The sequence below is a fragment of the Fusarium tjaetaba genome (assembly GCF_013396195.1).
Source record: "Fusarium tjaetaba strain NRRL 66243 chromosome Unknown NRRL66243_c0000025, whole genome shotgun sequence".
Classification (NCBI taxonomy): domain Eukaryota; kingdom Fungi; phylum Ascomycota; class Sordariomycetes; order Hypocreales; family Nectriaceae; genus Fusarium; species Fusarium tjaetaba.
Window position 1 is genome coordinate 15745 of NW_023501221.1, and position 20675 is coordinate 36419.

Genomic DNA, 20675 nt, shown 5'->3' on the forward strand with positions numbered 1-20675 from the left:
GCCGGGTTGTCCTGTCAGAATATCGACGGCGTATGTCCTGTCAGAATATCGACGGCGTATGTCCTGTTTGCATCACTGGGCGTTAACTCACAAGGTGCTCCGTAGATGGCAGACGCCGTCGTCGCTGAAAGGGCGTTAGTAGGGCAGTATGACCGGGGCGCGAGATAACAGTGCTGCCCCCTCACTAAAACGAGTCTTATCTCTGTGCTACTAACCCCAATGCGCGCTTTTTTGGCCTCTGCCAGGTTTTTCGTTCAGCGCTGAAGCATCCCTACAATCAGCCACGACCACCACAATCTCTGTACTCCATACAGTACTATCATTGCCGACCTGTCACACGATAAGTTAACCTTGATACCAAGCACCTACCAATTCCTGTGTGTGTGTGTGCCCTTCGTAATGTTAAAAAATGTCTCCTTACCAAAAAGACGCTGGTCCGTTCCCCGTAGCAAATTGGATATAAGCTCGCTACGCGCATTTGCTTTTTTACTTCCCATTTCATACAACACATTGCAATTGACCATCTCTCTCTGAGTCACATCGCATTCTCTCGCTAAGGCTGCCCGTCGCCTTTTCCCCCCTTCCCCTCTTGTACCCTTTTACGTCATTTTTATTTCTTTCTCTCGACGAGGTCATCGTCAGACGCGGCCATGACCAACGACGTCGAGACAAACTCTGCGCTCAAGCGCTCAGATACCACCAACCAAGCCATCCGCGATGCTGAAGATCTCGCAAACTTTGGCCATGACCAGAGTCTCTCGCGAAAATTCAGCATGTGGAGCATGTTTGCCCTGGCCTTCTCTGTCCTCGGTACATGGTCCACGTTCGCGCAGGGCATCGACAGCGGCTTGACCAGCGGAGGCCCCATCGCCATCCTCTGGGGTCTGGTTCTCGTGTTTGTCTGCAATATCTGCGTTGCTGTGTCGCTGGGTGAGATGTGTAGTAGTATGCCCACGGCGCTCGGTCAGGCGTACTGGATCTCGCGACTGTGGCCGACAAAGTCCGGGCGTTTCTTCTCGTATCTTTGTGCGTGGATCAACATGACTGGCTGGATCACTTTGTCGGCGTCGCAGATCGCTTTCATGGGCGAGTTTATGCTCAAGATGAAGGTTCTCTTCCAGCCTGACTGGGCTGGTGCGGATAAGGGATGGGCTCTATTCCTCGTCTACCTCGGCGTTACTCTATTTATGACTCTATTCAACGTCGTGGCTTGTCGAAAGGACATCGTTCTCCCCTGGTTCAACAACTTCGTTGGCATTTCCTTCGCCAGTCTTTTCTTCATCATCAGCTTGGCCTTGCTCATCTCCGTTGGAACCAAGGACAACCTCCATTACCAGCCTGCCAGCTTCGTCTTTGGACAGTGGATCAACCAGACTGGCTGGCCCGATGGTGTTACCTGGTTCCTGGGCCTTATCCAAGCTGCCTACGGTCTTACGGCCTTCGATGCTGCTATCCACTTGGTCGAAGAAATTCCCTCACCACGAAAGAACATCCCCCGCGTCATCTGGCTCTCGGTAACTATCGGCGCCATCACCGGTTTCATCTTCATGGTCGCCTGTCTCTTCTGCATCGTAGATATGAGCATCGTCACTGATCCCACGACCGGTCTTGCTTTCATGGATCTTCTCAAGCAGACTGTCGGTCTTCAGGGCGGAACTGTCCTTCTGACGCTGTTCATCGTGAACGGTGTCGGACAGGGTATTGGAATCGTTACGACCGCTTCGCGTTTGACTTGGGGTTTTGCTCGAGACGGTGGTCTTCCTTGGAGCGGCTACTTTGCAAAAGTCGACGATTTCTGGAGGGTTCCTGTTCGTGCACTTTGGCTTCAGGGCGGAGTCATGGCTCTCATCGGAGTTCTCTACACTTTTGCTTCAACAGTCCTGGAGGCTATTCTAAGCGTCAGCACAATCGCGCTCACAGTATCCTACGGCATGCCCATTCTGACTCTCCTCCTCGTCGGCCGAGATAAGCTCCCACCGGGCGAGTTCTCTCTTGGACGATTTGGTTCAGTCATCAACTGGGTCAGCGTCGTCTACTGTGCCGTCACCACCGTTTTCTTCTTCTTCCCGGGCGCACCGAACCCATCGGTCTCAGACATGAACTACGCCATTGCTGTTTTCGGCATCATGCTTGTCATCACGCTTGTGTTCTGGGTCATCAAGGGACGCATCACTTATCTGGAGACCGAGGAGGCGCAGGGAAACATCATCTACGCGCAGCGCGCGGAGCGGGCTAACTATGTTGATGTCGATGTCCGAACCAAGACGGATACGGAAGCTCGTCGACCTTCTCAGACCGGAGGGCCTAGTGCCTCCTAATTGGTTGGAGGACCGGCATTGCGAGACTTGGTGTGAAGATGGAACAGACACGCGTACAGTAGTTGTAGTTGAAGTTTAGAATCAATGAAAGAAGGCACTTGCGCATGGGAAATCCCGTTCTATTTAATTGCACTGTATCTTTGGTCTATCTTATTGCCATAATTGGTATGGTCGATCTCAAATGACAGGAAACGTCGATTTAGGAAGCATACTTGCATTTTTAAGAGCAAATCATACGAGATGTCAGTCATATCACCCCTGGATCATGCATTAAGGGTCCCATGGCACGGTAAATGATCAACCGCTTGCAACTCCAGTAGCTGAATGCATTTCCTTACCCCGATTCTGCTTAAATCGCTTGCAAATCGACTGCCCGATACGGAAGCGAGAAACATCTCCTTATCGGTCCAGGGTATCCCGCCCGGATATCCACACCGGCCCGGAGGACACTATACCGAGAATGGGCAATACTTTTCACCTTTTTGGCTTGGGGATTCGTGTGGGGTTCGATAGGTTCCGCTGTTATACGGAAGCGATATCGAGTGACGCTGTGTAATGACTATAGGTATACAAGGATAGCTTCTCCTCAGCTGATTTCCCCAGATATCTTCTGTAGAATCGAATCATCATACATCCAAAATGAGTCTAGACGTTCAACTTACCGCCCCCAATGGGCGAACCTACAAGCAGCCTACTGGTCTGTTCATCAACAACGAATTTGTTCGATCCTCAAACGGCAACAAAATCACTTCAATAAACCCAACGTAAGACCAAGAACCCACTGCCAAGAGAATCACCGCTAACAACTACAGGAATGAGCAGGAAATCACCTCCGTCTACGCCGCATCAGCCGAAGATGTCGACAAAGCCGTCCGTGCCGCCCGTCGGGCCCTTCGCAATCCTGCATGGCGAGATCTCCCGGCTACAGAGCGCGGCAAGCTCATGAACCGACTTGCCGAGCTCGTTGAGGAGAACCGAGATATTCTCGCTACGATTGAAACATGGGATAACGGAAAGCCTTACACTGTCTCGTTTAATGAGGACATGACTGAGGTGGCTGAGACGTTAAGATACTATGCTGGCTTTGCGGATAAGGTGTTTGGACAGGTCATTGAGACTACGGGTGATAAGTTTGGTTATACCATCCGTGAGCCTATTGGTGTCTGCGGACAGATTATTCCGTAAGTGCACCTCGAAAAGAGTGATCTACGGGCCTTCTTGACTAACAAAATTGATAGATGGAACTATCCCCTTGCTATGGCAGCTTGGAAGCTCGGCCCTGCTCTGGCCTGCGGTAACGCCGTGGTCCTTAAGCCCGCCGAGCAAACGCCCCTCTCAATCCTCTACTTCGCCAACCTCGTCGTCAAGGCCGGCTTTCCTCCCGGTGTCGTCAACATCGTCAACGGTCTCGGAACCGTTGCCGGTGCAGCCCTCGCTTCTCACATGGACGTCGATAAGATTGCTTTTACTGGCTCTACCCCGACAGCCAAGACGATCATGAAGATGGCTAGTAGTAACCTCAAGAACATTACTTTGGAGACTGGCGGCAAGAGTCCTCTGATTGTCTTTGATGATGCTGATATTGATTTGGCTGTTTATTGGGCCCATGCTGGTATCATGTCAAACCAGGGTCAAATTTGCACTGCCACAAGCCGTATTCTCGTCCAAGAAGGTATCTACGATAAGTTCCTCGCTGCTTTCAGAGCCCAGGTCAAGAACATCTCCAAGGTCGGCGATCCCTTTGACGAGAAGACCTTCCAAGGCCCTCAAGTCACAAAAGCTCAATATGATCGCATTCTCTCCTTCGTCGAAGTCGGCAAGAAAGAAGGTGCCAAACTTGAGCTCGGAGGCCAACCATTCAAGAAGGTCGGCGACGGAAAGGGCTACTTCATTGAACCTACAGTCTTCACTGGCGTGTCCCCCAAGATGCGAGTTTTCCAGGAAGAGGTTTTCGGACCGTTTGTGGTGGTTAGCAAGTTTGGCTCTGAAGAAGAAGCTATCAGCTTAGCCAACGATACCCAGTATGGTCTTGGAAGTGCCTTGTTCACTACAAACTTGACGAGGGCGCATCAAGTAGCGAAGAGGATTGAAGCCGGTATGGTTTGGATTAACTCAAGTAATGATAGCGACTGGAGGATTCCATTTGGTGGAGTTAAGCAGAGTGGTATTGGAAGGGAGTTGGGAGAGGCTGGTCTTGCGGCTTATTCGAATATCAAGGCTGTGCATGTGAACATTGCGGCGAAGTTGTAAGGTTAAGAGATTGAGAAGATTGTCTATCTGTACCAAAAGGCCCATAGAGAAAGTTAGTTTAGAGTTCACCCAGCCAATTTCTTGAAGACATCGACGGGAACACCCCGACGTATACTCCAAATCGTGTCATGGTCCGCTGCCTCGATGGTCTTGGTGTTGTAGGTGATCACCTGCTCAACCTCCTCTCCCTTGAAACAGCTATCCAACCATTTCGGACCATCCGTCCCCGGTGCTCCAATCATAGAATCCTCTTCAGCGTAGTAGACATCCACAGTCAATTTCTTGCCAGCTCCCTTCAGCGCCTGCACCAACTTGGGCACCAAGTCATCATAGTCAAGCCAGTCTCCCCATCCTGGGACTCCCTCTGTCTTTTGCATCAAGAAAACCGACTCGTCACCAAAGCCGCGAATACTCTCTCCGTGTACCAATTTGAACAAAAAGGGTTCCAAGGATTCTTCCAAGAGCGCATCGGCCTTGGTCTCCTCGGCGCCACCTTCGACATTCTTCTTTTTGGATAGACCAAACATTTGGCTCATGCCAGCGGACGTCGCGACAACTGGACCAAGGGTGCCGTTGACGAAGCCGATCAACTTGTCTGCTTGGGCGAGCATGCTCGCGGGCAGAGATTGGGTCACAGACATTGACATAAGATGTGTGTGAGATGGAAGAATCCAGGGTGCTCCGATGGCGAGGTATGGTCTTTCTGGGTGGAGAATCTCTGGGTGATGCATGAGCATGTCAAAAGCGTAGACGGTTCCTCCACTGTGACAAGCAAGAGATACGTGCTTGATTCCAAGGTGTTTGAGCAGAGCCAGAGTCATTTCTTTGAATGTTAGTCACCCGTTAGCTTCGCCCCGGTGAGTAGTGACTTACTTCGACACATGGCAGGCCTCTTTTCCACCTTGACAGGATCCGTCCCACCAAAACCTGGCCGGTCCATAACGACGATGCGAACACGGTATTTCTTGGCTAATTCATCTTTCGCGCAGTGAAAAATTCTCGATGCACATAATGGCGCAAAGAAGAGTAGCACATTCTCATCAGCGGCGTTGTGATACCCGTAGTCGGAGTATTTAACCTGGAGACTGCCATGATCATCCGATGGATCCGCTGGAAGTTGGAAGGTTTGAGAGAAGCGAGGGTCTTTGAGAAAGGCCTCGGGATCTTTGACTTCTGCTGCAGTTGCCATCGTGACCTGAATGTGCTCCTTCTCTTCAATTGAGGGTTTCTTGGCAGGTTGAGAATAAAGAATGAGTGAGCACTGAGTGATACGAGACATGGACCAACACGTCACGTGTACACTGAGGGCCTATCACAGGCTGAATTTGGCGGTGGGTAAGAGGGGTAATAGCTGCATCAATTGATAACAATTTATTCGGATCGATATGAAGGATTGAAGGATGAGTTTGTAGGTCAACGTCCTTCTCACATCATTTCTAACCATTTCAGCATATTCTGCTTCCCCAAATATTCCAATTCTTTCTTCCAGCGTTGCTTTGCCCTTCGGTTCAATAATCCCGCCGGAGATCCTTGACTTGTCAAAACTTCTAGCATCTCATGGTTACCCTGTTCCATAGCAATCCTCATGGCTTTCCGAACATTCTTGCGCTTCTTGTGCGCTCCAGCGACAAATAAAAGTTTCACCATCTCCAGATTCCCTCTTTTGACCGCGATGGGCAGAGCTACATCCACTATTTTTTCGCCATTAATTATGTCGGTAACAACATCGGGCTCTTCATCCTTCAAATCCTCAATGCTTCTCGTCGGGCCCACTGAATAGCCCAGTTCTACCAGTCTTCGAATGATGGGCAGACAATCATCCAATACAGCACGTTGAAGTCTTCTCAGGCCCCAAGTGGCCAGAGTGTCTGCCCCAGAGGAGAGACCTTGTGTCCACCAAACGCCTTCATCTTCGTTATAGCCTTCCAATATAGCATTGTAAACCAAGTTGAAAACTTCAAGATTGGTTGTTGTCTCTAGCATTTTGCTCAACTGGATACCAGCCGGCGATCTTGAAGAACGGTCAGTTCGTCCATTCATCCATATCATATCCGCAATTGATGGTGCTATGAACCGGTATCTCGTGAGAGGCCGATCCGACTCGATCGCGACGCGAAGAAACTCGATCTGATCCGGAAGAGTGACTTCAGTGATGATGTCCATCCTATATATGTCAAGTTCACGTTCTCTGGCAGAAACAATCTTCAATAGAAGGGTGACGCATTCCATCTCGCCCAACTGGACAGCAAGCTTGACTGGGTTCGCAAGCCTCATAAGAGACGTTCCACATTTAGGTTGCATGAACCCAAGCTGGTTGTCTATTATGCGGCCAGCCTGAGGAATGGGTGTTTGGAACGATGCTAATACTTTAGGTAGGCCATCTGCCGTTGAAAGTGTCTTATAGTGGAAGGGACAAAGGATCGGATCCTCGTTGGAGACTGTATTCTTGAGAAGAGTGTGGTCGCTTAGATATACTGCCATTGCTGCTAGAGCGTCCCGAAAAACTGCACAAGATTCATCTATTTGAAGCTCTGTCGCATCGAATGCTGGGGATTCATTCTTGGTGTAGAAATCGGGATGAGAGTAAATGTATCCGTGCTTGACCGCTACTCCGCAAACTATGCTTACCATATCTTCCAACTCTATTTGAGGAAAGGTTTGTTGTGTGTATTGGTAGATATGTTCTGCGACTCTCAACAGTAGAATATGGTCTTGAGTTGGCGGTTTCGATCTGATTCTGCCCAATGTCCTGGCTGTTAGGAACATGACCCAGAAATCGTCGCTAGGGACTACAGATGAGCTGGAAGTGAATAGCTCTTTCTCAGAGAGAACATCGTGTTGGAATTGTTCTCGATCACCCTCTGGAAGCGGTGGAGACAACGGTCTGTTCAGATCTGGCGTCTCGGGTTCAGAGTTGGTATCATCGTCGTCTGATACATTCTCTAGAAGAGGTGGATATGCAAAAGGAGCAAAGGCGACCCTGTGGTAGAATATGGTTTGTTTCCGCATAGGATCCCAGTATCCTACATCATCCAGCATGTTGGACTCGAGGATGGCCTCCATCGTCATGAGGTTGAAGGCTTTGCTGACGCGACATAATTTCAGCATTTCGGCGAGAGACAGCGACACGGTGCATTGCTCGATGATATGAAGCCATATCTCTGCAGGAAGATAAGTCGGTAGGTACTCTGGATCACTCATTGTTCACTGATCTTCATTGAATCGATGAAGTTCACTCGTTGGATTGTCGAGTTGGTGCGTAGCGAGGAGTTTCAAGACAATGCTGACAGTGCATTTACTGCACAGCCGCGGGGAAGGGCCCACTAAAATGCAGTGCCTCGACGAGTGCTGAATGGGTACTGAAAGGATAACAATCCAAATGGCAATTGAAAATAGTTGGAGAAGATATTTAGAGATTTGGCTAAACTTTTGCACCATCCAGATGAGTTCCGTGATTATCCTGTGAGCGCCTCTGCCTCCGGAGCTCCGGCACAGCTTCCGCTCCGCTCCAGCTGTTTATTTTGGTGGCCCGTCGAGAGCGATGCTGATCACAGTGACAGAGTTTATTTTGTCACCATAAACTTAGGTAACTTGGTATAGGTTTAGGATGAATTTAGGGAACATTTTGTGGAGTTTATTTTATCATCCTAAACTTAGGTCTTATGTTTTCTTGCTCCCCTAAGCCGCAGTAGCTGTGCTTCTGATATGGCCATGTTTCTCCTGACGGCTTGATGATCGCGCCATGTTCACCGTTGGAGTCGATGATAGTGAAAGTCTTTGAGCATCGACAGATCTTGTGGTTTCCAGAGTCGTACATTTTGAAGTCGTATTTATCTGGCTCAGCATCCATCAAAGCGAGCGGCACATTGATAGCCAAAGCACTACAAGTACCACTTACCGCCAACGCATCACACTGCTCAAGCGGGACATCAAGACAGACAAGAAGGGAGTCGATCATGTTGACAGAATTGAACGCTGTCTTACCATGGAAATGGATTTACGCTAAGGTAGCGGTGTCATTGATCTGTATGTTGTCTGCCATCATGGGCCAGTGTTCCAGAGCTCAAAGTATGTAGAAGATGAGGTGGGAGAGTTTTGTTTTGAGGCACTAAACCTGCCATTCGTAGATTTTTACCAGTGTTGCATAAGATGTAACCTAAACTCATCCTAAATTTATACTAAGTTGCCTAAGTATTTTTCTCACTTAGGCTCAAGGCCCTGACTTTCCTTTCCTCCCCTAGTCCGGATCCCATCATAGTTATCAATGTGAGCTTCTATAGATGCGATGCATTCATCATATAAAGTAATGTAATCAGAACGATCGATTTACTAGATCTGTAGCAAAGAAGGCTTCGGGCATGGGCGAACTTCCCATCAGCCAGATCTGAGCTTGGGTCTCGGCAAGAGTGGCTCTGGGATACTCTATGCCACCCGTGTTTGTATGCCCCTGGTCTCAAATCTCCTACATTGGATGACAGTTTGCCTCATATCTGGTGACTTCCGACCGATGCCCTCGGTTGTATACCAATTCCTACTGCTGGGCACTGCAAGCCAGGGTCCACAGAGACAGTCATGGATAGGACTAGTTCATCATATGCCTTGACGATAAAGTCACTGCTTCATGAGAGAAAGCGAGACTACCATTCGCTGAAGACGAAGTCAATATGATGAAGCAGTTTTGTCTACAGCTCGACCTCGAGCCAAGTACTCCCATGCCATTGAAGGAGGGGGTCCTCGTATCCCTGGAGGCCTGCAAGGTATTCCATTATGCAGGCCATGGGCGCTGAAACCAGGCGAAACCGTCGAAAAGCTGTTTATGTCTTGAAGGCTGGATTACCAACCCCCTCACAGTGCATAATATCCCTGCAAAGAACCTAGTAATCACTCAACCATCTCTCGCATACCTCTCCGCTTGCCAAACGGGAACCAGCACGGAGTCAAGATTGTCAGACGAGGGAATCCATCTCGTCGGTGCGTTCCATTCGACTGGCTTTATACGTGTCATTGAAACATTATGGGAAGTATCAGATATGCATTGTGTTGATGTTTCTGAAGTATTTTATGAAACTCTGCCTGATGATGGAATGATCGATCTGTCTGCATGCAGAGCACTGAGAAAGTTGAGAGATAAAGAGCGAGTCAAGGACAAGGATATCAGAGATATCACGGCGGTAAGCGAGGAGGAAGATCAACCAGATCTCGGGAACACGTTCATTGTGGATGCTAGTTATTATGTTGGTAAATAAGTATTCTTGGAATATAACAGGAATGGGTGGCTCAACTATGAGAGCATCTTGAGTTGATCTTGTTGAGTAGCCAGTTCATTTCTTTGGAAGATCTAACCGTGCGATTGAACTATCTGAACAGTAACCAAGTTAGTTTACAGCAAATCCGACCTCCAATCTAAGCCTCTGGATGTTCCTTGAGCCACTGCTCCATGCTGGTAGGAGTCACCTTACTAGCCCATCTTTCATTATCAACAGGATCAATAGCAGCCTTGCCATTCAAGAACGCCATCCCATAAGCCAAGTCAATATACTTGTCCGCATGCAAAGGACCGATGTTCTCTCTAGCCTGTTGCAACATCGCTTGGAGCTCAGCCTTACCACCAAAGCATTGTTTCTTCATCTCATAGCCGCGAACTTTGCCATAAATATCAGCGAGCTCAGGCATAGTGCAATGAGACGACTTGACATAGTAGACACCACGCTTGATGATATCCTGATCATTTATAGCGAGAAGTGTATACTTCGCCAAGTCATCAAGCGTAGTAAACGACATCTTCTCTTCACCAGTACCGAAGTAAATAACAGTACGAGCCTCGGCGTTCACCAGACTGGGGCGGCCTGCATTCTTGATATGAATGAGTGAGTAGTCCAGAATGGCACCTGTGAAACCATAAATGGGTGTCAGGCTGGAAGAGAGCTCGGCAAGTCGCTTGAAAGCGATATAAGCATCGTACGTCTCGTGATCGCCAAGCTCGAGCTTAGTCCAGTCAAAGTTCCAAGAAGCGGCGTGGAAAACCTAGAACAGCTCATTAGTCTTGATACAATGCTCATTGGTGCGGGGTTTACCTTGACACCTGCTTTATCAGCTTCTAGCAAGAGACCCAGTTGGCCTGCTCCAATGATGCTTGCCACTGGAGGTAGAGCGGCGATAACGACATCGACTCCTTTGACGGCTTTCGCAAGGGAAGATTTATCAAGGAAGTCGGGGCAAGCGACGAAGCTCTCGAGCTTCGATGCAAGATCGGCATTGAGTTTATCAGGGTTCCGGCTCAAACCACGGACTTGATAGCCTTCTTCCAGTGCATAGCGAGCAAGGGTCTGGCCGACCATGCCAGTGATGCCTGCAATTAGAATGAGCATAATGAAGTGATGGGTAATGATAGTAGGAGTTGTTTGAATGAATGAGGCAATGCGCCCAATCTCTGGCAGGCTAGCTCCGTTTTATAGTTCGTCAATGCTACCGAAATGCTGGAATGCCCACAATTGGCGGGTGATCGTTTCCCTGATCGGAGTTGGAGTTACGGGCTTACGCCGCATAGCCAAGTCCTCGTGCCGTAAGCATGCAGCTACTAAGAGATCCTTCGCACTCATTATCTTACTCCGTTCCAGTCATCGTTCGCCTCCGCGGAATCTCCACCAGGCCATGATTTCGAAAGCATGCGAGCCATACCGCCGGCGGAGGATTAAATGCGATGGCGTTACAATCTGCAGCAAATGGTAGATAAGCCCGCCATGTGTTACCATCGGCTCAAACTACGAATCCGCGTTCCTGAAGCGCATGAAGCTGTACGGGTAGATACATCGAACTCCTGAACTCCGGAGAACTTTCATAATGACGGTGTGTATCCGGTCGCTATCACAGCTTCCAACGCTGTGGGCTAATCTGGAACTCATGAACAGCTTAACTATGGTCCGACATCGACTTCTGCACTCCTACAGGTTCTACACGATTATCTAGTTCATAGACATACCAACTCCTCCAGGGATTTAGTTCAGAGTGTTGAGACTCTTACTGAAAGAACTATTTTCTTTGGTCTACCGTGAAGAGTCAACCCCCTCTCACATCCCTCGCAGCAACGGATGGAAGACAGTCTTCTGAAGTTTACAGCCATTACCCTCCTTTAGGCTTTCGACACATACTCAGCCGATTCTCTACTGTTTATAGATACTAATAAAAGATGTGTATTGTTCGATAGCTTTTGTAACGCTCAAGCCAATGACACATCAACGGGTAAAGGTCTATAACTTCTGATAATTCTTATTAACGTAATGCACCTTGTAGCTTTAAGTTGTGGGCTAGAAGTGTTATTTGCAGTTGAGATTTGTGGCTGTGAGCTTATTCCGGCAGAGAGAACCTAGTAGCTTTAAATACAAGAGCTGTAAATGAAAAGACAACGATCTATTTAAAGCTAGTATTTATTACAAGAGCAAACTATAAGTTTATAAAAATAGACTAGATTACTTATTGATTGATTAATACTTAAAGCTTATGACGCCTCAGCGAGGCATATCAAGCCACCACACTGAAAAATCCCATAGATTACTTATATTTATTATTAAACAAACTTACGACAGGCTACACGATTCAAAGGATAGTTGCTATATTGACTATTCTAAAAGCAGCAGACATAATATATATGATAGTATAATACTAACAATATAACTTATGTCTATAAAATAGTAGATATCCCATCTCGTCAAATTGGCCCCTCCTTATGCCGAGTACTAGAGGACTATTCGGGTCGCTGTACTCTGCAAATCCGGAAGATCTGGCTCGTGTTATTGTTGCCTTGGCCGGTTACGAAGGCCTCGCCATCAGTCGGCTGGGGATGCTGCCAGTCCAGATAGAGCGTAGAATGCTTTGCGTTGCGGAATCTCCAAGTCGTCAGCCATACTTATCAAACATACTACTGATGATAGTCGCCATTTCTTACCTGACAAGAGGTGCCTCCGAAATTTCTGAGAAATCACACCCCTCAAGATACCAGTGAGCAGTATCATGGTCCTCCATGCCCTGGTCGGCGCCAAGATGACAGTCTTTGCCTATATTTTGTTAATATAGACGTTCCAAAGCGCTAAGCTGTTACGTGCTCCAAAACCTCACCCTTCGAGTAGATCACAGCGTCATCAATCTCGCTCTTGAAAAGGATACGCGTGTCTGTGCCCGGGACCTGCTCAATCTTCCAGTTCATGTTAGGGTTATACTCCCTCGACTCGTTTTTGCTGCCAGCAACAAAGTATTAGGACCCTGGTAGTATATGATATGCAGAAAGTGGCTGACGTACTATCCAAGAATTGGTGCTTGTGCAGGGCCATGCTTATGAAGCTGGCTGAGGAGGATAAAATAGCCGTAAGCTGTCTAGGCTCTTCGAAAATATGCAATGCATGTTCCACCTGTAATGTGGCGAAAGTACCTCAAGTTCATTCATTTGTGGGCAAATCTAACCACTTCCAGTTCTGGGCCTAATTGCGAGTGGAAAGGGTCGGCTGACCATCCTCGAGTCCCTACGCAAAGAAATTCCTTTGAAAGTCCCTAGATATGCTGCACAGGAGCAGGTCAATGGAATTGACCAAAGCCTGTCCTGAACACTATACGGAACCGGGATTTTGTTCCGGTTATTCAGGTTTTTCAGCTACGCCCTTAGGTCTAAAGTCCGGTCAACAATCCACAGCTGACGTGGCTCTATTCGATTGTCCTTTCAAACTAGCTTGTTGCATTGTCATGTCATGGCGCTAGATGTCGTACTGCCCTGCTCTACACAGTGCACAATCTAGGAGCATGTTCTTAGTCTTAAGACTTAAACACTACAAGTCAGAGTTAGTCACAGGTTTGAGGCCCCCTACAGTTGGAAGACGGTGAGGAAGGCTCGGTGAACAGATCCACTGAATGCTGACTCTGGGGAGGGATCGCTGTCTGGCTCAAATCGTGGATGTCTGCCGTTTTGTCTTATTGAGGTCACACTATCTACTTCAGCCAGCCACGTTCCCCGTTAGCATTCCTTGCTTCTGTGCCGCGAAAGTCCTTCCTGAATGCGACTGGTCGTTAAAGGCAAGATCCGCGCCGTGCACTACTGTGCAACAGTGATTATCACGGAAGTAAGGGGCCGGGCCGCTGTTAGTACAACCGCCCGCGCAGAAGGATAGTGGCAAAAGTGTGGCTAGCTGAATTTACCAAATAAGTTAAGCCTTTCAGTCTGCCGCTTAATCGTGTCATGGAATATCTATCCTCGCATACAGCTGCGGATCATCGTTGTCACTCCGATCAACCCCGGGAGTTGTCTGGATCGTTGCCCTCGGAAAATATCATGGATGCTGCTACTAGCTCTATATATGGTGGTCCGGGCTACGTGCTAATAGTTTTTTTGTTCTTCTGCCTCCAGATCCTTCCTTCGTGCTTATGGCTGAAGGCGTGGCTGGTATGCCAGAGCAAGTCTGATACCGAAGTAATATCAGAGCTTCGTAGACAAAGCGAATCAAACTTGAGCATTAGTCTAGGCCATCCAATTCGTGATGCAGCGCCTAGGATCCTCAAACCCAGATTCTCTTGGCCTTATCTTACCTTTTCATGGAGGCTTTGCACCTTAACAGGCCCTGAACATATGTCTGCTACCACTGAAGTCATTTAATTATGCCCTTGAAGTTCAGAGTCAGACTTTGCCTCCAGAAAGACTAAGTTTCTGTAATAAATTCAGTATCTTATCTCACCGAGTTGAATTAAAGGGGAAGTGAACCTTGTTCTCTGACACGTCACGGCTGCCTGAAGCGAGAACCCTAACTTTATATCAGCGCCCTCGTACACCTGCGATCTTGCAGGTAGATCCCCTTCTTTGGAGACATGGCCTGTCAAAAAAGCTGCGGTTATCTACCTGAAATGACTTGGCGTGGGGTTCAAGACCTTTCAGAGCCTACAGGAATATTCCACGCCTTAGTCGAGGCTCTTGTCCACTTCTCAATAGGCTATGCAGTCATCTGTATTAGGCTCGAGCCACTGCAAAAATTTGTTACTCTCTCGGTTGGGAAACCTACGCGCTTTCATACGCGCACAATTCTCGTAAAACTTAATACGTTACGGAAGGGCAAACCCTCTCATTGCCTTTGAGGTACATAAATGGCCACAATGTCCCCTCCATTACAAACCAAGCATAAAAAGGAACCTCAGATGGCTCGACAAAATGAACACCAGCTTGTACCGGAGTCTCCTACCTCGCCCTTTCGACTTGCAGGCCGGCAACTTGGCGCAGCTCGCAGGAATCGACTACTTTCATCACGTACGCGCATTCCAAAAGGAGACTGTAACCGTCCTTTCCATCCTTGGCGCCGTAATATCTCTTCAATGGGCCCTCGGTGCATCCTCCTTCTTCCACACATACTGTCTTCATCGCAGTAAAATCCATCGCTATAACCATGTTTCCTCCGAAGGTTCGGTCGCATGGGCTCTAGTAACGGGAGCAGCTGGTGGAATCGGATACGATATTGTGCGCGAGCTCGCAGAAAAAGGGTTCAACGTTGTGCTCCACGGCCGGGTCGAACAAGATCTACTAGCTGCTATGGCGAGGGTACACGATGAGTTCCCTGACCGGAACTTTAGGATGCTCCTCGCCGATCCAACTGCGCTTGGTACCAGAGGCTTCTTCTACAGACAGAGCTACGGTAATTGGAGAATGGAACGTAAATTGGACCTTGAGGTTATAAAGAACGAGCTGTCCAAGCTTAACTTGACAGTCTTGATTAACTGCGCGAATGCAGAAGCCGGACACGCAGTAGACCTTGCAGGGATCCTCGATGAAAATGAAAAGTCTATTTGGAAACACGTCAACTCTGACGCTCTCTCCAATACAGCTCTTTCGCGCTCTTCTTCCAACGCTCATTGGTAACGCCCAATCTCTCATCATAAACGTCACCTCCCTAAGTGACAAAGGCATTCCACTCCAAATCGCAACCTCAGCAAGCCGGTCATTTGTTTCTAGAATTACCGGATCCTCGGCTCTAGAAATGAAACTCGAGGGCTACGATGTCGAAGCCTTGTGTGTACGGGTATCGCGACGAATGGGTCAAACGGACAGCACCCTTGCTTGGGCAATCATTGCGAGAGTTGGTAGTCGCCGGAGTGTCGTTGTCGGTCATTGGTATCAATATCTCTACAAAGGACTGGTCGATTGGCTTCCTGGATGGTTGTGGGATTGGTGGATCATACACTACATTCGTGGGAAGAGAGATGACAAATCTGAAGGAAGTTAAACATTTTCTTTTCCTTCATAGCCCCTAACCTACCCCATTCTACTCTTCAATCACAATTGCGGCTGCTATGCCTGCATATCGGCCCCCCCTCCCCCATCCATGAAGTCTACCTTGCTACTATCTCCGACCCTTTCCCTCAATTCTTCCCTCAGATACATATCGTGATGTCTCCTGAAGCTGATCGCAGACGGCAACGGCTCTGGCTGTAGTTATTTGACCAAACAGCCATATTGTATCACGAATAAATGTGAATAAGCTAACTATTTGACTAGCAAAGCACCGTAAGTATTGTCTGTCTCCGGAGAGGTACTGCAGTTGACGAAAATTCTGAAACTGCTGATCATTTAGAAAGGCGGATGAAGTTGCGTAAGCCTTGACAGCGATTGGCGAAAAGTTGCTGATTGTGCGCTGTCATGCATGCGCAAAATGCATGATTGAGCCCTGAAAATCAGTGCAGTCATGCACGGTCCACCACTGTATTTCGCAGACACTGATTGTGGATTTGGTACTGTAGTTGTATTGAGATCGTGGCTTGTTGGTAAATACATAAGAAAAGACCTGGTCTATGACGATCCATATATAAAAAAAAACTGCAAACAAAAATCGTCGTGCCCCTCATCTAGGCGTGAGACTTTCTGCGGGTATCATCATCAACAGCAGAGGGAGTCTTGGGGCCACCAAAGCTAAACATGTCCAAAAACGAGCTCCGCCTCTCACCCTGGCCCTGTCCCTGGTCGAGCGACTCACGTCTGCTGCCGGCGGGCGAAGCCTTCTTGGCGGCTCCCCAAAAGTCCATGATGGAGCTCCTCCTCTGCTCGAGGGGCTTGGGCGGGGTGCAGACCATGATCTGCAGCTCGAGGTTCTCAATGTCGTCGTCGGTCTCGACCTTTGTGCGGCCGCAGTTGGAGAAGCTGGTGCCCGAGTAGAAGACGTAGCCGCTGAAGGGACTGGCGAGGGCTGCAACGACGGCGCCCTTCTGACGCGCTACCTGCAGGGTTTGCTTGGAGAGCGTCTTGGCGTACCCTTGGCGCTTGTGGTGAGGATGCGTGATGACGGCATGGAGGAACATAACTTGGTCGTAGCGGGCGAGGTACGTCTGCTGTGTCTGCGTGATGCCTGATTGCAGTGCGGCAATTCTCTTTGCCGTCTTGCTCTCTCCGTTGCTGGGGTCTTCCGACAGACCGAGCACTGTAGGAAAATAAGGTTAGCGAATTTTGGTCTCACTAAACGAGCAGAATTGTGGGTGCCTGGGTTCACTCACCTCGCTGGATCTGCTCAGTGACGCCCTTCCCATCGTCTTCGTTCTGGTGAAGCGACTGGATGATTGCGAGGGAGACAGGGTCGTGAGTCTTGGGAGCATCGACTACGTAGCAATGCCAATTTTTGCTATTGTCGTCAATGATCCTCTTCAAGACCGTCTCGACGTGATTTGAGGCGGCTTCTGAGCGGCCTGCTGAGGGGTAGCAGTACAGCCAGACAGAATCATTTGACAACCCGCTGAGGATGATCTCCTTCAACGCGGGGATGTCTTGTTGGGTAGCGATACGGACGCCCATAACTGATAGTCAATACAAGTAATAATAATAAAAGTAGTTGTTGTTCAAGTTCAAGTTTGGTTGGAATGAAGAAACACCAAAAAAGTCAAGACAGTGAAAAAGGCTTGAGGATCAGCCAGCTTTCATAGTCGGTATGAATTTTTCACCCGCCGCCCGGCAGTAAAAAAATGCAAGAGTCCAAGTGGGCTTTGCTCTCAGAGGTTAGAGCCACGCAACGTCACACGCAAAGTGAATTCTGATCATGAGCCGATGCCAAGCCAAGCAACATGAGATCATAGCGGTGTCTGTCCAGGCCAAGTATTGGCCCTCCAACACGACGAGGCGCTGGCGGCCTCTCCTCCTCCCCACAGCGATCGCCTCATAGCGTAAGGTGCGCCAAGTCTGGCAATTCCGCCTTAGCCGTGTGTCATTTAAACATTTTAAGCTTAATCGACAAGGTTAATCAACGTCTGATGCTCATGTTTTGATGCTCATCGTATGAGATGAATTGTTGGTATCAGGTATAAATATGAGATGATGTCTCTTGGTATTGAAGTGGAAAAAAGCAAATGGTTATCGAGATTCGAGCGCCGAGATACAGGGATCTTTTGTGATCTGATGAGGAGATGGGTTTTCGGAAAGAATGCAACCTACGACACTCGGCATGCAGTACAGTACAACCTGTGCCTGGTTTTGTTCTTATCGTACAGCGCCTTTGTCGCTTGTCAGCGCTGTACAGATCAGCAGTAAAAGTAATCCCGGGAACAGCCGAGGCATTAACGTGCACTGCAACGCTCACTGCTGAGAAGAGTTCAGATCATCTCAGCTAAAGCCCAACCATCATGTCATAGTTAGTAATTCTTGTTTCACGACATGTGACGTTTAATAGCCAGTCCCGAGGCATGTGCGACAAAAAATACGGCCTATTCGCCAACATTTCAACACTAGAAACTGGAGCTTTGTTGGTGAAAGCCTTTGAACTCTTGATATGCACCCCCGCAACAATATTGCGGGGAGAAATAACTAAGCACGGCACTACCCATCCCCAGACCAAGAGATAGATACCCGATAAATACTATATCTTAGCCTTCTTGACTTGTGGGGGTTTGTTCTTATTTAAGAAGTCGAGTGATATGGCAGGCGCCGTGATTGGTTCGTGATAGCTACGTGGTCTAGGCATGACGGACGTTGAACCACTTGGGGCCATCGTGAGGCGGGCGTCTGAGCTGATGCGATATCCGCCTCAGAACCAACGAGTCGCAAACAATGAAATACCATTGAGGGAACTATTTAGACATAGAGTGACCTTCAACTTCAATTCGCTGGCTCTAAGTAATTCGTGTTACTGCCGTCAGCCCATTGCCAGCACCAAGAGCGTCGCAGCTCTCTTGGCAACGTCACGAGTCAATCATACCACTCTCCACAGGGAGCTTCATCACGCGGACAGGTCTCGGGCATGGAAGTTTCCAATTACTTCCATTATGATGATCATATTCAACCTCTCTCTTGACAAAACGCGAGCCTCATACTCGACGTCAGCCCATCTACAGTGTATAAACATACTCAGTTCCGCACTGCCACTTCTCAGCAAGCAGCCTCGTCTCACTGCCACTCAAAGTGCCCTCATGCTGAATATCATGCTCCCTCGCCTTCTCCAGCTTCTTGTTTCTCCGAGCCAGGAAGAATCTGAGAATAGTAGCCATGGCAATGCAAAGACCACTGAACGCTACGTTTGCGACGTTTGCTTGCCAATATCTGGGGCCTTGGGATGAAGGGTAGAAGTAGGATGCGTAGATGGATGCAAGATTGGAACCAGCGTTAACGACAGCGTATGAGATAGCGCGCTTCGTCGATGGGCGTGGCAGAGAGGAGGACACCCAAGACAAGATGCAGCCAAATGATCCATAGACTGACATCATCATGAACGTCGAGATGTATCGAGCTGCCGTGTTGAGAGTAACAGCTGAGATGATGAACCCGATGCTGCAGAATATTTGTGGCCAGACAACATGCAGCCATCGCTCATTAGCACGATCGCTATGCCAAGAATTCGTGATACCCAGCGCTGCAGCAAACACATAAGGTGGCGCAGAGAGCAGAAGGGTGATAGTCGAGCTATAGCCCAGAGTCTTGACAATAGTAGGGAAGAAATTTGTAAAGGCTGCTGCTGTGTTGAGACCAAGCTGCATGATCCAGATCATGTAAAGCGTAGGATCGGTGAAGGCCATTCTAGCACCCTCCCAAGCTGATACATCGGCTCGGTCATCTTCCTTGCTGGCATCTTCGGCCATGCGAAGGACTGCGATGCGGCGTTCTTCGTCGCTCAGCCAGGCCGTTGTTGCTGGGTAGTCTGGGACGACGAAGTATGTGACTATGGCTGCGGGATAAGTGGCGCAGCCTTCAATGATGACTAGACGTTTGTTAGTCGGGATATACAAGGTTAGAGATAGTGACATACAGAGCCATCGCCAGTTAGCTAAACCAGCTTTACCGTCCATACCAGCCATTATGGCGCTTCCGAGGAGACCGCCAAATGCACCAGCCATTTGACCAGCTGCATAAAGAACCGAGATGCGAACTGCGAGTTCTTTCTTCGTGTACCATGAACTAAACAAGAACAAAGCACCAGCTACTTAGGTCAGTTTAGTCGACAGGGCCAAAACAGCTAACTTACGAAAGAACGGTGCCTCCACAAATCCAAGGATGAACCTCAACGCAATCATCCCATGATAACTCTGCACAGCACCAGTGCAAGCACTAACAGTAGCCCAGCAGACCATGATACAGGGCTATCAAGAACAATCAGCACAACGATGCGCCACAAATACCTGACTCGGAAACATACCAGAAAGATTGACGGTCGCATCTTGTTTAGGATCATGTTGGTGGGGACCTGAGTCAGGATGTAGCCCACGAAAAAGATGCTGATGACGGTGTTGTATTGCTCGGCCACAAGACCGATGTCTTCTTCGAAGTTACCGAGACGGGCGGTCGCGATGTTATTTCTGTCGAGGTAATTGAGAATGTCTGAAGAATATGTTAGCTCTTGTTGACTGGATCAAGGCCGTCAGTACTTACAGAGCAGCATCATTAGTGGCATCATTCGCTTATCGATTCTTCGAACGAGAGCTTTTTCTTTGATGTCGCGATTCTCGATGTGAGCTGTTTCTCCACCGAGAGTCTCCAGATGGAGTTCCTCGCCTGTCTCTTTGACATCGGCCATAATGACTGATAATTTATCACAAAATTACTCTAGTCAACAAGGAAATTCAGAGGCCTTTTCAGACGTATTTATTAACGCCAGCAACCTGCCCAGACTAGCCATC

At 48.6% G+C, this 20675-nt stretch overlaps 9 protein-coding genes across 9 annotated transcripts; 3 read left to right on the forward strand and 6 right to left on the reverse strand.

Annotated features, from left to right (window-relative positions):
• Positions 1-650: 650 nt before the first annotated feature.
• On the forward strand, positions 651-2318 carry FTJAE_1258 (choline transporter; the record flags this gene model as incomplete). The annotated part of the gene is made up of 1 exon (XM_037345640.1): positions 651-2318. One exon carries the CDS (start codon positions 651-653, stop codon positions 2316-2318), a length of 1668 nt encoding a protein of 555 aa, XP_037211547.1.
• Positions 2319-2957: 639 nt separating this feature from the next.
• On the forward strand, positions 2958-4568 carry FTJAE_1259 (aldehyde dehydrogenase (NAD+); the record flags this gene model as incomplete). Its single annotated transcript, XM_037345651.1, has 3 exons — positions 2958-3082; positions 3131-3499; positions 3557-4568. 3 exons carry the CDS (start codon positions 2958-2960, stop codon positions 4566-4568), a joined length of 1506 nt encoding a protein of 501 aa, XP_037211548.1.
• Positions 4569-4633: 65 nt separating this feature from the next.
• On the reverse strand, positions 4634-5757 carry FTJAE_1260 (alpha beta hydrolase fold family; the record flags this gene model as incomplete). Its single annotated transcript, XM_037345663.1, has 2 exons — positions 4634-5391; positions 5442-5757. The coding sequence occupies 2 exons, from the start codon at positions 5755-5757 to the stop codon at positions 4634-4636; spliced, it is 1074 nt and encodes a 357-aa protein (XP_037211549.1).
• Positions 5758-5993: 236 nt separating this feature from the next.
• FTJAE_1261 (altered inheritance of mitochondria 6) lies at positions 5994-7769 on the reverse strand (the record flags this gene model as incomplete). The annotated part of the gene is made up of 1 exon (XM_037345674.1): positions 5994-7769. One exon carries the CDS (start codon positions 7767-7769, stop codon positions 5994-5996), a length of 1776 nt encoding a protein of 591 aa, XP_037211550.1.
• A 2202-nt stretch (positions 7770-9971) lies between these two features.
• On the reverse strand, positions 9972-10936 carry FTJAE_1262 (isoflavone reductase like; the record flags this gene model as incomplete). Its single annotated transcript, XM_037345685.1, has 2 exons — positions 9972-10592; positions 10643-10936. 2 exons carry the CDS (start codon positions 10934-10936, stop codon positions 9972-9974), a joined length of 915 nt encoding a protein of 304 aa, XP_037211551.1.
• Positions 10937-12309: 1373 nt separating this feature from the next.
• On the reverse strand, positions 12310-12768 carry FTJAE_1263 (hard-surface inducible; the record flags this gene model as incomplete). The annotated part of the gene is made up of 3 exons (XM_037345696.1): positions 12310-12451; positions 12511-12619; positions 12681-12768. The coding sequence occupies 3 exons, from the start codon at positions 12766-12768 to the stop codon at positions 12310-12312; spliced, it is 339 nt and encodes a 112-aa protein (XP_037211552.1).
• Positions 12769-14748: 1980 nt separating this feature from the next.
• Positions 14749-15450, forward strand: FTJAE_1264 (short chain dehydrogenase; the record flags this gene model as incomplete). Its single annotated transcript, XM_037345706.1, has 1 exon — positions 14749-15450. One exon carries the CDS (start codon positions 14749-14751, stop codon positions 15448-15450), a length of 702 nt encoding a protein of 233 aa, XP_037211553.1.
• Positions 15451-16433: 983 nt separating this feature from the next.
• FTJAE_1265 (gnat family protein) lies at positions 16434-17370 on the reverse strand (the record flags this gene model as incomplete). The annotated part of the gene is made up of 2 exons (XM_037345717.1): positions 16434-17002; positions 17076-17370. 2 exons carry the CDS (start codon positions 17368-17370, stop codon positions 16434-16436), a joined length of 864 nt encoding a protein of 287 aa, XP_037211554.1.
• A 1523-nt stretch (positions 17371-18893) lies between these two features.
• On the reverse strand, positions 18894-20572 carry FTJAE_1266 (allantoate permease; the record flags this gene model as incomplete). The annotated part of the gene is made up of 5 exons (XM_037345728.1): positions 18894-19759; positions 19808-19978; positions 20024-20138; positions 20195-20376; positions 20428-20572. 5 exons carry the CDS (start codon positions 20570-20572, stop codon positions 18894-18896), a joined length of 1479 nt encoding a protein of 492 aa, XP_037211555.1.
• Between the last annotated feature and the right edge of the window lie 103 nt (positions 20573-20675).